At 31.6% G+C, this 12,788-nt stretch overlaps 1 protein-coding gene across 1 annotated transcript; it reads right to left on the bottom strand.

Annotated features, from left to right (window-relative positions):
- Positions 1 to 2,495: 2,495 nt before the first annotated feature.
- LOC120067221 (basic leucine zipper 43-like) lies at positions 2,496 to 5,904 on the bottom strand. The gene is made up of 3 exons (XM_090308251.1): positions 5,534 to 5,904; positions 3,920 to 4,124; positions 2,496 to 3,167 (listed from the first exon to the last, which is right to left on the bottom strand). The coding sequence occupies exons 2-3, from the start codon at positions 3,972 to 3,974 to the stop codon at positions 2,692 to 2,694; spliced, it is 531 nt and encodes a 176-aa protein (XP_090164377.1). The 5' UTR covers positions 3,975 to 4,124; positions 5,534 to 5,904; the 3' UTR covers positions 2,496 to 2,691.
- Between the last annotated feature and the right edge of the window lie 6,884 nt (positions 5,905 to 12,788).

Raw genomic sequence — 12,788 nt, 5'->3', positions numbered from 1 at the left:
TTCCCATTCATAGTTTATTAGTAAGAATACTTTTATTTGTGTAATTATTTCAAATAAGTTTGTTTATTTTGAAAAGAAAAAAAGAAAGAAAAAAAAAACAGCATAGTTTGATAATTGGCAAGTGTATTCTTTTTATTGAATCATAAATTCAAACCTTCACATTCCGCTTGTTCGTTTTTTTAGATAAAAATAAATTCATTAAAAACTAACTACGAAAATAGTACACCTATCCTCATGAATGAGAGTAATATTTGCACAAAAATATATCCTTCTTTGCGAACCCCAACTTGTACTAAAGAAAGTTTTATTATTTTATATTAGATATTAAATAAATTATTCAGTTTAATCTTATGCTTTTAAACTTTAAAAATTAAATTAGAATCTTCTGAAAATCAAATTAGAAAATTGCTCATGAACAAATCAATAGATCACACACCACACAATAATAATAATAATAATAAATAACAACAACAACACACATAATTATGTCACATAAATTTCTAAACCCAATCATAAAATTACTCAAACCTGGTCACAAAAATAAGCAGATAAAAAATATTAAAACAAGCGGAAAAAAAAGGTAAATTAAAACTTAGCTACAAAATACTATTATTAATATGTTAACGTAAATATAACTCAATTGATGTAAATTTATTTTTATCCAATTTTAAATTTGCGGTTCGATCTCTTACCTCTAACGACCTTGTGAGCATTTTTACTTTAGTCCTTATCTGATAATTATTTAGTTTTTTATTTTTATTTTTTGAAAGTTAAGTTTATAAATATCATTTTACCTCTAAATTCTTTATTTTATTATATATTTTCAAAAGAAAAATTTCTGCAAATAGAAAAAATGCAAAACTATTTACAGAAATAGAAAAAAAAAATTGATAGACACTGATAGATTTTTGTTAGTATCTATCACATAATAAATGATATATTTCTATTCGTTTCTATCACTAATAGATTTCTATCGACCTCTATCAGCATTTATCAAAGAAGATTAAGTTTCGTTATTTTATATATATAATTTTTTATATTTTTCTATTTTTGAAAATCTTCTTTTCAAAAACCAAATCAATTTTTTAATTTTTGAAATTTAATTAAGAATTCGATTTTTTTTAAAAAAAAAGGAATAAAGATGAGGAGAGAAAATAGATTTAACTTTTCAAATAAAAAACAAAAAATTAAAATAGTTTTTTAAGTGCACAAGGATAGGAGATTCAGGTTACATAACTTTGTAATAATAATAAAAAAAAATGTTACAAAATTCGATATTTTCTCTTCTCAGTTCTTGCCTTCACGTCAATTTAAAGCAGGCATTAAATCGAGGCAAAATTATTCTCAAACAAACTTTAATGCTCGCAATAAAAATGCATCAACAAGAAATCACTATCAAATGGAATCAATCGCGACGAAAAAGCCTCCAAATCCCTAGCAATAAAGTTGCTACTTTGTTAGATTAGATACCCAGCTAGGAATTAGCATTTTGGGTAGTTAGGCAGTTTTTGCTTGCAAAAGGGTTTCTGAAAAACAGAGATGTTTATTAATATTCACCCAAGTACGATTGAAGGATGAAAGAAGAATCAAAACGTGATTTGGGTTAGAATCTTCAACTGGAATATGTTCCCTCTTTCGATTTTGTAGAATCCAAAATGAAGATTTGAGGACAGCGATAATCTTGGTTGAACTATAACCAAGTTGAAGGAAGCAAGGAATTCGATGCTCAGGTAAAAAAGAGAAAATCATTCGAGTTCAATTGCAGATGGGTTTGTCTAGATGACTGCTTTTTTTCCATGTTTTTGCCTCTTGATTTTTATATAGTTTTGTAGATATTTTGCCACTATCACCACCACTTCCACTACCATTTTGTGTAATTGGTTCTTATTTTTATAAGTTCTTGGAAAATATACTTGTTTTTCACTGCACTTGCTACAGAACTCTGGCTTCATTTGATTAGTTGGTTTCCTGTTACTTGATTAATCTATTGAACAGTTTTCAACCGCTTTGGCCCACCAGGTGTTTGACAAAAGTCCCCAGAGAGAACCAAGGTGTTTATTGAACTGATTTTGAAGTCTATTGGTTGGTTAAATATTGATTTATACCCTTATACTTCGGGATTGTATCAATTTAAACTTTGAACTTTCCTAAGTGTATAATTTATATCTTCCCGTAGATTTCGTTCAACCAATATTATATATAACTTATAATTTGAGTCAATGAAACTCTTGAATTTTCATTTATTTCGATTACCTTTGAAAATCATCCATGCAGTTAATTCTCAAATGCGTATAGATTTCTTCAAATGTCAGTTTTGAAAAATGGATGATTAGAGTAAATGCATGGACAATTTTCAAAGGACATTATGAATAAGAGTCTAAATCGATTCATCTATGAAAGTTTAGAGGTTTAATTAACAAAGTTATAAGTTTTACTTGAGTTTTTCAATATAATGGGGGTGTAAATTGATACACTTGCAAACGTTCAAGGTCAAATTGATACAATTATTAGTTTAGGGTTTAAATTGATATTAGGAGTATAAAATGATATTTGCCCATTTTCTATTTCAACAATTTATACTGCTGAGTAAAGGGTAAAGGCTTATTACAAGCATTCTAAAACAGAGAGAAACTGGAAGGAACTAGGTGAGGAAATAGCTATGATCTTGTGAAACAGGGGAAGGGAACTTCTCTACTCGTTAGATTGGCTTGAGGATTCAGCCACGAGATGAAAGGTATTGCAGGGGGCTTCCTCCAGCTCTCTCAAGTGAGTCGCGTAAGGACTGCCCATTTGAATGTCAGTGATCATCTGACGAAAATCCAACACTTCTTCTTTAAGCTTGACATTCTCTTGAAGAAGCTGTTGTTCAGAATCTGTTAACTGATTCAACTTCTCCATAAGACTATGATTCTCTGTACGAAGACGAATCACTAATGACCAAAGTTCATCAAGATGTTTCTGTTTCCTCATCCGGGACCTTCGCGCCGATTCCCGATTCGATATCATTCTCCTCTGCTTCCTCTCATCGATAACAATCCCAGGTTTGTGTTTCTGACCATCACAATCATCAGAAGTAGAGGTTGAGTCAATAGGAATATAAGACAATAATTCATTGATGTTGAGATTTTGAATCATGCCGTAGTTTTCAGGTGCTGGGAAATGGGCTCCTGAGATTTTCATATTCAAATTATGAGCAATTTGAAAGGTTTTACAAGGAGATTGCTGAGCTGATAAGGAAGCAGAAAGCATAAGGTAAAGAGGTTTTATAGGAAAAGAACAAAAAGAAAGAGCTTTAAATTATTGAAAATGACATCACCAAAATGTGATATGCATATTCTTTTTCACCCCACCAACATCTACTTATATAAAATTCATAAGAAAAGTGGTGTTTCAATTAAATATTATATGTGGCATGGATAGTTTCTGGTTTGTTCTACATTTTATAAATGCTTCAAGAATCCACTTCTATCAAACATGAATATTTTATCAGAGGAATGAAAGGTTATGTATTGTGGATAATCATTTAAACATATCATTCCTACTTTTCTTTTAGCCATTAGTTGGGCCTCTTGGATGCTGCTACATATACAGACATGTAGATGACTCAGAATCTAGGTGACATAAATTTGGATAAATTTATTTGGTACTTTTATTAGTGAAATATTTACATGTATGATCCTTTTTATAAAGAAAAATTACAAAATACAAATAAAAAAGAAAAAATTATTTTGGTCGTTTATTAACTTGGCCTTAGTAACCATTCGTTATATATTATAGTCATTGTTACTAAGAGAATTGAAGGTTTATGGGAGGATCTTAAACCTTCAAATCAAATCATTTGTAACGTTATAGACTGGATTATATCTATAATTATTCAAGAACAATTATGAACAGATATGTGCATTGGAAATAGAAGTACCGGGATTCAAAGTATACAATTGGAAGATTTCAAACCTACAAGAAGATAATTGCATGTTCGGCCTTCTATTAATGTTCTGGCCCACTTTTCGGCATCTAAGGCGTTGAAAGGGTGAACTTCTCTTCTCCACTCTCCTTATCCTAAGTGGTTTATTTCACTTGTATTTCTAGATGTAGTTATGTAGTCCGGTCTTGTTTCTTGTTTTCTGAAAAAAAAAAAGTAATAAATAAATAAAATTGATAACGGAATGAGCTATGAATCTTCTTCAATTATGCAACTCATACAAGATAAGGGCAAATTTCTCTATTTCGCTGAAAATAGAAGACTTAAAAGAGAAGTAATCTATTGAGGACTATAGATCCAATTAAATACCATTCATCTAATATATTCAATGAGCCACACTTTAATATGAGAAATCGGTAAGCCTATTATTAAAACACGTGGGACATGTTTAGCTCGAGGCTCGAGCAGTAGGAGTTGGGAGAATGCATTGGTTAACTCCACTTCTTGTTTGACTCAAAGAGTTTGTGAGCCCATGATTAAAAAAACATTAATTATAGCTCTTTACATTATTGAGTTCATGAACAAAACAATTTTACTCCTTATCTCAAACACTCTCTTAATATTCTTATTTAATAGCTCAAATATAATTACTCCCTAAGAGGGCGTTTGAGATAAGGACTATGCTAATACGGTAATTTCTTGCTATAGTACCTACTATTTTGTAATCCACAATTAGCTATAGTCAATACTATTTCAAAACCTTCATTTACTACAGTATTTACTATTTGCAACATTTTTTTTTACTATTTTACATTCATCATTTTTTTATTATTTAATACATTGTTTACTATTTCCTCTTCAACCTAAAATAGTTTACACCTCAAATATATACTATTATAATCCAAACTAAAATAATCTACACCTAAAACACAAACTATTATAATTATTATAACAAAATTATAATAACCGAGGATTATAATAACAACTCATTGCCCCAAATGCCCCTTAAGTTGTAATAACCAATAGATTAATTATTAAATTAATTCCAAACAATTGCTTCATTTATTCTGCTAGAACTAAGCTAAACACAAAGCTGAAACTAAGCTAAAGTGAGCCTAGTTCAATGGTTTGACATAATCTTCCAATCTAGAGGTTGAAGGTTCGATCCTCCCTCCTCACAATTGTTGTACTAAAAAAAACTAAGCTAAGCACAAAGGAGTTCTACTCTCACTGTAGGTTGAATGGTTCATTCTTTAATGAAAAATCGAATTATTGATTCCATTAAAAAAGGAAAAGAAAAAGAAGAAATTCAACTAAAAGAGATGGCTTAAGAGTACAAAGTACAGAGGAATTAACAAATCTTGCTTCAAATCATTGAAAACACTTGGAGAAGATTTAGATTTAAAACTCAAAAGGGCTTTCACAAAAACATAAACACAAACACATTCAAATCTGATAAAGCCGTCTAGTAGTGAGCTTTGCCAAGAATGAGTGTATGATACAGTCCCCAAATCAGCAGAAGCAGAGCAGAAGCCATGGAAGCCAGAGAATACAAGGCACAAAATCTTGCTAAGTTTTGCCTTTGAGGAACCAAAAGAGCACTCAAAGCACCTGAAAAAGCATAGACAACTGAGATAACAAAGGCATCAATGGCAGAGGAAGGAAGGCCATGAAAAATCACAGTCCCCACTGCACTACCTGCAAATAACACAAGGATTGTAAGACTGTTCAAAGACAGAAACAAAATTGATTTTAAGATTATTGTTGGAAGAGTGAAAGAAGTTGAGATTTTGGTCATTGCAATTTGGTTCGATAATTTCATAGTTTTCTTCCTCTCTTCTAATTTGCACACCATCTTCCATCGAGCAAAAGGAGGGAAATTGTGAAAAGTTTTCAAGAGCTTGGTTGTACTGTTTTTTAGACTTTGAAACATTGGTTTTATAGGGTGCAAGAAAGAAAGTTTCTTGGAAAATTCTGTGAAGGTTAAAAGCAACTTCTTGAGCAAGTACGAGAAACACAAAAACAAGACAACTTGCGAACCCAAAGAAGGAAAAAGAGAACTCTTCTCGAGTAAGTATTTGAATGCAAGTGGGGTTTCTCTTTCTTACCGAACTACCTTACTCTTGACTTTGTTAGTCTACTGTTATTTAAAAATTAGATATACTTTTTTAGGGTGATATATATATATATATATTATGATATTTCTAAAGGAATTTTGTTTAGTTGGGCATAATTCATATTAGTGTGTGCATATATTATATATTTAAGTTGGTTTAATAAGGTTCTATTTCGTAATCATTTGGGGGGCGTTTGGGGCAAAAAGTTGGTTATTATAGTCCTATTTTATTATAGTTGGGTTATTATAGTTTGTGTTTAGGTGTAGATTATTTTAATTTGAGTTATAATAGTATGTGTTTGAGGTGTAAATTATTTTAGTTTGAGAAGGAAATATTAAATACTGTAGCGAAGAATAAAAAAAAATGATGAATGCAAAAATAGTAAAAGTTGTAGCAAATAGTAAATATTTTAGCAGATGAGAGTTTTGAAATAATATTGAGAGTTTTGAAATAGTGTTGACTGTAGTTAATTGGGGACTATAAAATAATATTTACTGTGATCATTATAGTTTTAAGATAGTATTTGCCTCAAACGCCCCCTTGAATTTTTTGTTTTTGAAAATTAAGCATATTTTCTCTCAATTTCTTACTATGATTTCCATATTTCTTTTTAAGTAAAAGAGTTGAATTCTTAGCTAAATTTAAAAAACAAAAACACATTTTAAAAAACTATTTTTTTTTTAGTTTTCAAAACTTTGGCTTGGTTTTTGAAAACATCGGTAAAAAAAAGTATATAACCAACAACTTTAACTTAAAAAAGTTTTAAAGCTTTCTTATATTTTTCCATTCACCCTTCAATAGCCAAGTAAATACCATGAAAGTATATTTGAGTGAAGGTAGGGTGTGAAAGAGAAGCAATAGTCAAACACACACACACACAATTCCTAAGAAACTTCCAAGGACTTGTACTAAAAGTAAAAAAAAAAATTATAGTAGAATCACATAACACTATTAAAAAAAGAAACAAATTGGTCTCAGGGAGACCCCTTGAGAGTATTGAGGAAACTTTCATTTTCTTTTTTCAATGGCTTCAACTTCACTACAAACCTCTTTGTATATGAATGCACTTTCTTCCTTTATCCCTACAATCAACCGAAGAAACTATGGAATCAGCGTTTTCTCCACACCATCAGATTGTTTACCAATTTTCATTAGAATGAATCAGACCGCTCAAGCAACAGCCAGTAGCCCTCAAAATCTTGGCAAGACAATTCTTGGGCTTTCTTTTCAAGCAGTTTTGGCTTTGTTCATCAGCTCACCAACTTCTTCTCCTCCACTTTTGATTCAACTTTTTGGTTCTGCTGTTTTGATTAGCTTTGCAGCTTCATTTGCTGCTCTTTTCCTTCAAAACTCGTTCCCGAGAACTGCCTGTTTGTTCGAAAAGATTGGTGCACTTTTCGCCGCATTTGGTGTGTGTATCATTGCAAGTTTTCTTCTAGTCCATCAGAACTTTACTTGGATATGTTGGTTGGCATGCGGCTTCTCCTTCATTGTCTTTGTTCTGTCATTTAAGTGACTCCTTTTTTTCTTTTTTATAACATAAAAAGGGCATCTCCTTACCCATCCATTAGGCATTTGTTTTGAACTGATATTTTCGTACAGTTTATGGTATGGGTCCATCAAGAAAAATGGGCTCTCTCTTTATGGATTTTTTTTTTCCCTTTGAGAAAACAGTGTCGAAGAAAAATTCGTTCCCACAAGATGTTAGGTGAAATATCATTTAAGGTTGTGTGCTTTGAATTTCATTTCATTTTAGTTTTCATTTTAGTTTTTCTACTTTCTGATGTTTAAGTTCAGTCTTATGATTCAATAAATCTTAGAAATATTCCATATTCTTGGTTTGTTGTTCAATTATATATATATACACATTCATATAAAATAGTCTCATTCTATTAGCTTCTCTCTATCAATTTTGGAAACATATTCAAATTGGTGCCTTCTCTTACCTACAAACTATTATTATTGTTTAACCAATTTTGATAGCAAAAGTACTATAGATGCAGATCTTTCAATTTTTTTTTTCTCTCAATGAAAATTTTTCATAATAATAGAACTACATGTCCTACTGGGACAGAATTTGTAAAAGATAGACAACAAAACCTATTTCTCGATTCAATAGAAGTCCACTCAATATCAAGAAATTTCACTAATTGTGATGAATATAAGTGCTTGAAATTACTAATTTTAAGATGTATTAGATATATAAAGACTAAATTCGAACATTTGAGAGTATAAGGACTAATAAAATAAAACCAAACTGGAAGAATTAATGTTTACACTAATACCCGTCGAAAATAATGTCTACAATAAAGATCCATGAACATAAATGTTTACAAAACCAATTTGAAATGAGAACTTTTTTTCCCTTTTTTCGCAAAGGTATTGTAATTAAAATGTGAGGTAGGGGAATCGAACCTCATATCACGATGTTGATAATATAAACACAATGTCCGTTAATCTATGCTTTTGTTGGCAAAAATGAGAACATTTTTTATTTCCATGCTAGGTAACAATTTAAGTCTCAAACCTTTAATATATAATTACTTTTGAATGTGTAATTATTTAGTTCCGCAATAATATGCAATGATTTAGGAAACATTTACTAATCTGTAATCAAAATTGGTGGAATTGTATGAGATTCTATTAATGAATAAATCGTAATAAGCTTCAATCACAGAAGTAATTAGATTGCTTTATTTTAATCACGTTTTACTTAGGCATTTTGTAAACGTGTGTTAAAAATATTATTTCTATATTAATTCCCATTATTACAAGAGTACAAGGCCCTAATTTATATGAAATACATGAAATAAGGAAAATACTGACAAAGTAGGAAAGAATCTAACAGAATAACTATAGAGAATAAAACAAAAAATAAAATATTTGCATAAATCAACACTCTCCGTCAAGCTAGTTTAAAGATGTCTTCCATTACCAGCTTGCTCAATTTGTTGCATTGTAATTTTGGAAGCCATCGACAATTTGCTCTTTTGTATGAAGATAGGTAGTGCATATCACTCCCGTATCAATCTTCTCTTGTGTTTATCAACCTCTATATGTTTGGTCCTATCATGTAAGACTAGGTTGTGTGCTATAGAGATGGCAACCTTATTGTCACAGTAAACCCGTATAGGAAATGCCTGGATAAATTTCAATTCTTCCAATAATCTTCTTATCCATATCCCCTCACAATGTCATGTGCTAAAACCCTAAACTCTGCTTCAACACTACTCCTAGCTACCACACTTTGTTTTTTGCTTTCCCATGTAATAAGATTGCCTCCAACAAAGGACCAATAGCCAAAGGTTGATCTACTATCTATAGTACTACTTGCCCAATCAGTGTCAGTATAAATTTCCACGTGTGAATGACCATTCTTCTTAAATAGTATCTCTTTTCTTGGAGTCCCTTTCATATATCTTACAATTTTGTAGACAACTTCAAAGTGGGTTGGCCTTGGGGCATGCATGAACTTGCTCACCATACTGACAGCAAAATAAATATTTGGACGAGTATGAGATAGATAAATAAGTCTTCCCACGTGTCTCTGGTATTTCTCCTTGTCTTTTATCTCTGTATCCTTTGCAGCTTGCAATTTTTAGTTGGCTCAATAGGAGTTTCTACTATATGACAATCAAGTAAGCCCGTCTCTTCAAGTAAATCAACAATATATTTCTATGATTAACAAGGATACCTTGTTTTGACCTAGAAAATTCCATCCCTTGGAAGTATTTCAAGGTTCCCAAGTCTCTAATTTGGAATTCATTAGCTAGCTTGTTCTTCAAGTTGTTCATTTCAGCTTCATCATTATTTGTGAGAATGATATCATCAACATAAACTAATAAAACAACCATCTTATCATGACTAGTATGGCTGTTGAAATTAGTGTGATCTGTTTGTCTCTGACGAAACCCATAACCTGTTACTGCTTTCTCAAAATGCCCAAACTACACTCTAGGAGATTTCTTAAGGCCATAGAGAGATTTCTTTAACTTACAAACTTTGTTGGTTCCAATATTAGCTTCAAAACCTGGTGGTAAGTTCTACCTTATTTTCAAGCTCACCATTAAGGAAGACATTTTTCACATCAAGCTGATAAAGATGCCACTCAAAATTAACTGTGATAGATAACAATACTCTAATGGAATTGATTTTTGCAACAGGGGCAAATGTCTCATGATAATCAATCCTATATGTATGTAAAGCCTTTAGCAACCAGCCTCGCTTTATATCTTTCAACACTCTCATCAGTTTTTCACTTTATAGTAAACACCCATTTACATCTCATTGTTCTCTTATCTTTTGGAAGCCCAACAACTTCCCACGTGCCATTTTCTTCTAAAGCACTCATCTCTTCCATAATTGCTAAGTTTCAATTCGGAACATTCAAGGCTTCATGTATATTCCTTGGCACAAATAGGTTTGTTATCCTAGAGGTGAAAGCTCTATAATCATCAGATAATCTATGGTAAGAGAGGTAGTTTGTAATAGGATATTTAGCACACCAACGAATACCTTTTTCTATGGGCTATCGGAATGTCAAGATCAGAGACATCAGGTAAAGGATTAGAAGGAAATGAAGAACTAGGAGAAATAGGGGTAAAATGTCTAATACATGGATCTTCATAACCATTCATTAAAGTATTTGATTGGTCCTGTGATAAGTCAAGTGTTTGATCTCGATCTTTTCTAGTCAAGTTTCTTTTAGTATAAACCTGAAGTTTATGATTTCGACTTGTTGAGTTAGTTTGTAGTATTTCTCCCCATGAAGCAAAATTCACCACACTTGGCATCGAAGGACTAGAACTCATAATTTCAGGACAACCAATGTTTGGGAGAGATGAAGTGTCCAAAAAATTATCTTCAAGGTTAGAAGTCTTCCCCAGAAGAGAAATTGGGCTAAAAAATGATTGATTTTCTAAAAAAGACACATCCATACTCTCAGAATACTTATTGGTCAAAAGATCAAAACATTTGTAAGCTTTCTTATGAGGGACATAACCTACAAAAATGCATCTAGTGGCCCAAGGATCAAGTTTAGTTCAAGAAAGGGTAGGAGTATGGACATAAGTAGTACACCAAACAATTTAATTGGTAAAATCATAAAACAATCGATTATTAGGAAAAGACTCATTGAAGTGATTCAGAGAGGTTCTAAAACTCAAAACCTTAGATGACATTCAATTAATCAGATATGCAGCCGTAAGAATGGCATCAACCCACAAATATGTTAGAACATTCATAGAAAACATAAGGGCACGATCAACTTCAAGTAACTATCTATGTTTTTGCTCAGCAATGCCATTCTGCTAAGGTGTGTCACAACATGTAGCTTGAAGAAATATACCTTATCTTGCAAAAAATTGGTTGATTGTTCATTGACATATTCAGTGTATTGAGTCTCAATCATATTGTAAAATCGAACAAAAATCTCTTTTACCTCTGACTTTTTTGTTAACAAATAAAGCCAAGTTAAACGAATGTGATTATCTATAAAGGTAACAAATTAACACTTACTATGAGTCAAGACTTTAGATGGACCCCAAACAACATCAGTATGAATTAAGGAAAAAGGTGATGAAGCCTTGTAAGGTTTAGACAAATAATTGGATCAATGACGTTTAACAAAAATGCAACTTTTACATTGAAAAACGAAATAATCAAATCCTTTAAATAAATCAGGAAAAAAATACTTTAAGTAAAAGAAATTAGGATGCTTTCATCTACGATGCCAAAGCATTATAATTTCTTTAACAGAAGGAGAACAGAAACTACTTAAGCTCTGAACTTTTTTTATGACTAGCTGAAACGTCAACAAAGTAATAGAGACCATCAATCACCCTAGCACGTCCAATCGTCTCCCCCCCCCCCCAAGTCATGATTTTAAAAGCTGCAATGAGTGTCACAAAAGATAACAAGATAGTTAGCATCCCTAGAGATTTTACTATAAGATAACAAATTACAAGCTAATTTTGGAACATGAAGGACATAACATAATGTAAGTTTTTAGTCAAAGGAGTAGTTCATTTTCCTGCAATAGAGGTGAAGCTATTATCAGCAATGCAAATTTTTTCGTTGCAATACACAGGAGAATAGGATTCAAATAAATAAGAGGCAAAAGGAACTAGTCATATGATCAAAGGCTCCAGAATCAATAATCCATGAAGATAAATTAAGCAAAGAAAGAGCTTGAGGACAAGTACCTGATTGTGCCAATGAAACACTAGGATTACTATGATGATGTGGTCTTTAGCAACTTTAGAATTTGATCAATTTTCTCTTTACTAAACATGTTGGAGTCAACAACATTAGCATTAGAGGTATGCTGATGAGAATTTCACTCACCTTGCTTAGAACTTTTCCAATTCGTAGGCTTTCCATAAAGTTTCCAACAAGTTTCATGCGTATGTCGAAGTTTATTATAATGGTCGCACCAGACACGAGGCTTTTCATGTGGCTTATTTGATTGATCAGAAGCCTTCATTGCAATATTTTCAGTCACCAATGCAAAGTATTCAACTGAATCAATAGTTTTTTTTAAAAAAAATCATAACATTCCTGCGAATTTCTTCCCTACGAACTTAAAAAAAAACATCATTAGTAGTTGGAAGAGTGGTTTTTCTAGGTATTTTACCTCTAACTTCATCAAACTCAACATTGAAGCCAACAAGGAACTTGTAAATACAACCATCTTCAACGAATTTTCTATAGTGCTTTTGGTCCTCTATAGACTTCCACTCCACTGAGTT

Source organism: Benincasa hispida, chromosome 12, assembly GCF_027475165.1.
Source record: "Benincasa hispida cultivar pf3 chromosome 12, pf3_genome.v1.1, whole genome shotgun sequence".
Lineage (NCBI taxonomy): Eukaryota > Viridiplantae > Streptophyta > Magnoliopsida > Cucurbitales > Cucurbitaceae > Benincasa > Benincasa hispida.
The sequence above is the reverse complement of the archived record's forward strand: the minus strand, read 5'-3'. Positions and strand labels throughout refer to the sequence as shown.

Excerpts from the sequence above, each read along its gene's own strand:
- LOC120067221 (XM_090308251.1), bottom strand. The coding sequence starts at position 3,974 with ATGCAATTATCTTCTTGTAGGTTTGAAATCTTCCAATTGTATACTTTG. Across the intron at positions 3,168-3,919 it reads ATTGTATACTTTGAATCCCG|GAGCCCATTTCCCAGCACCT; the intron begins GTACTTCTATTT and ends TGAAAATCTCAG.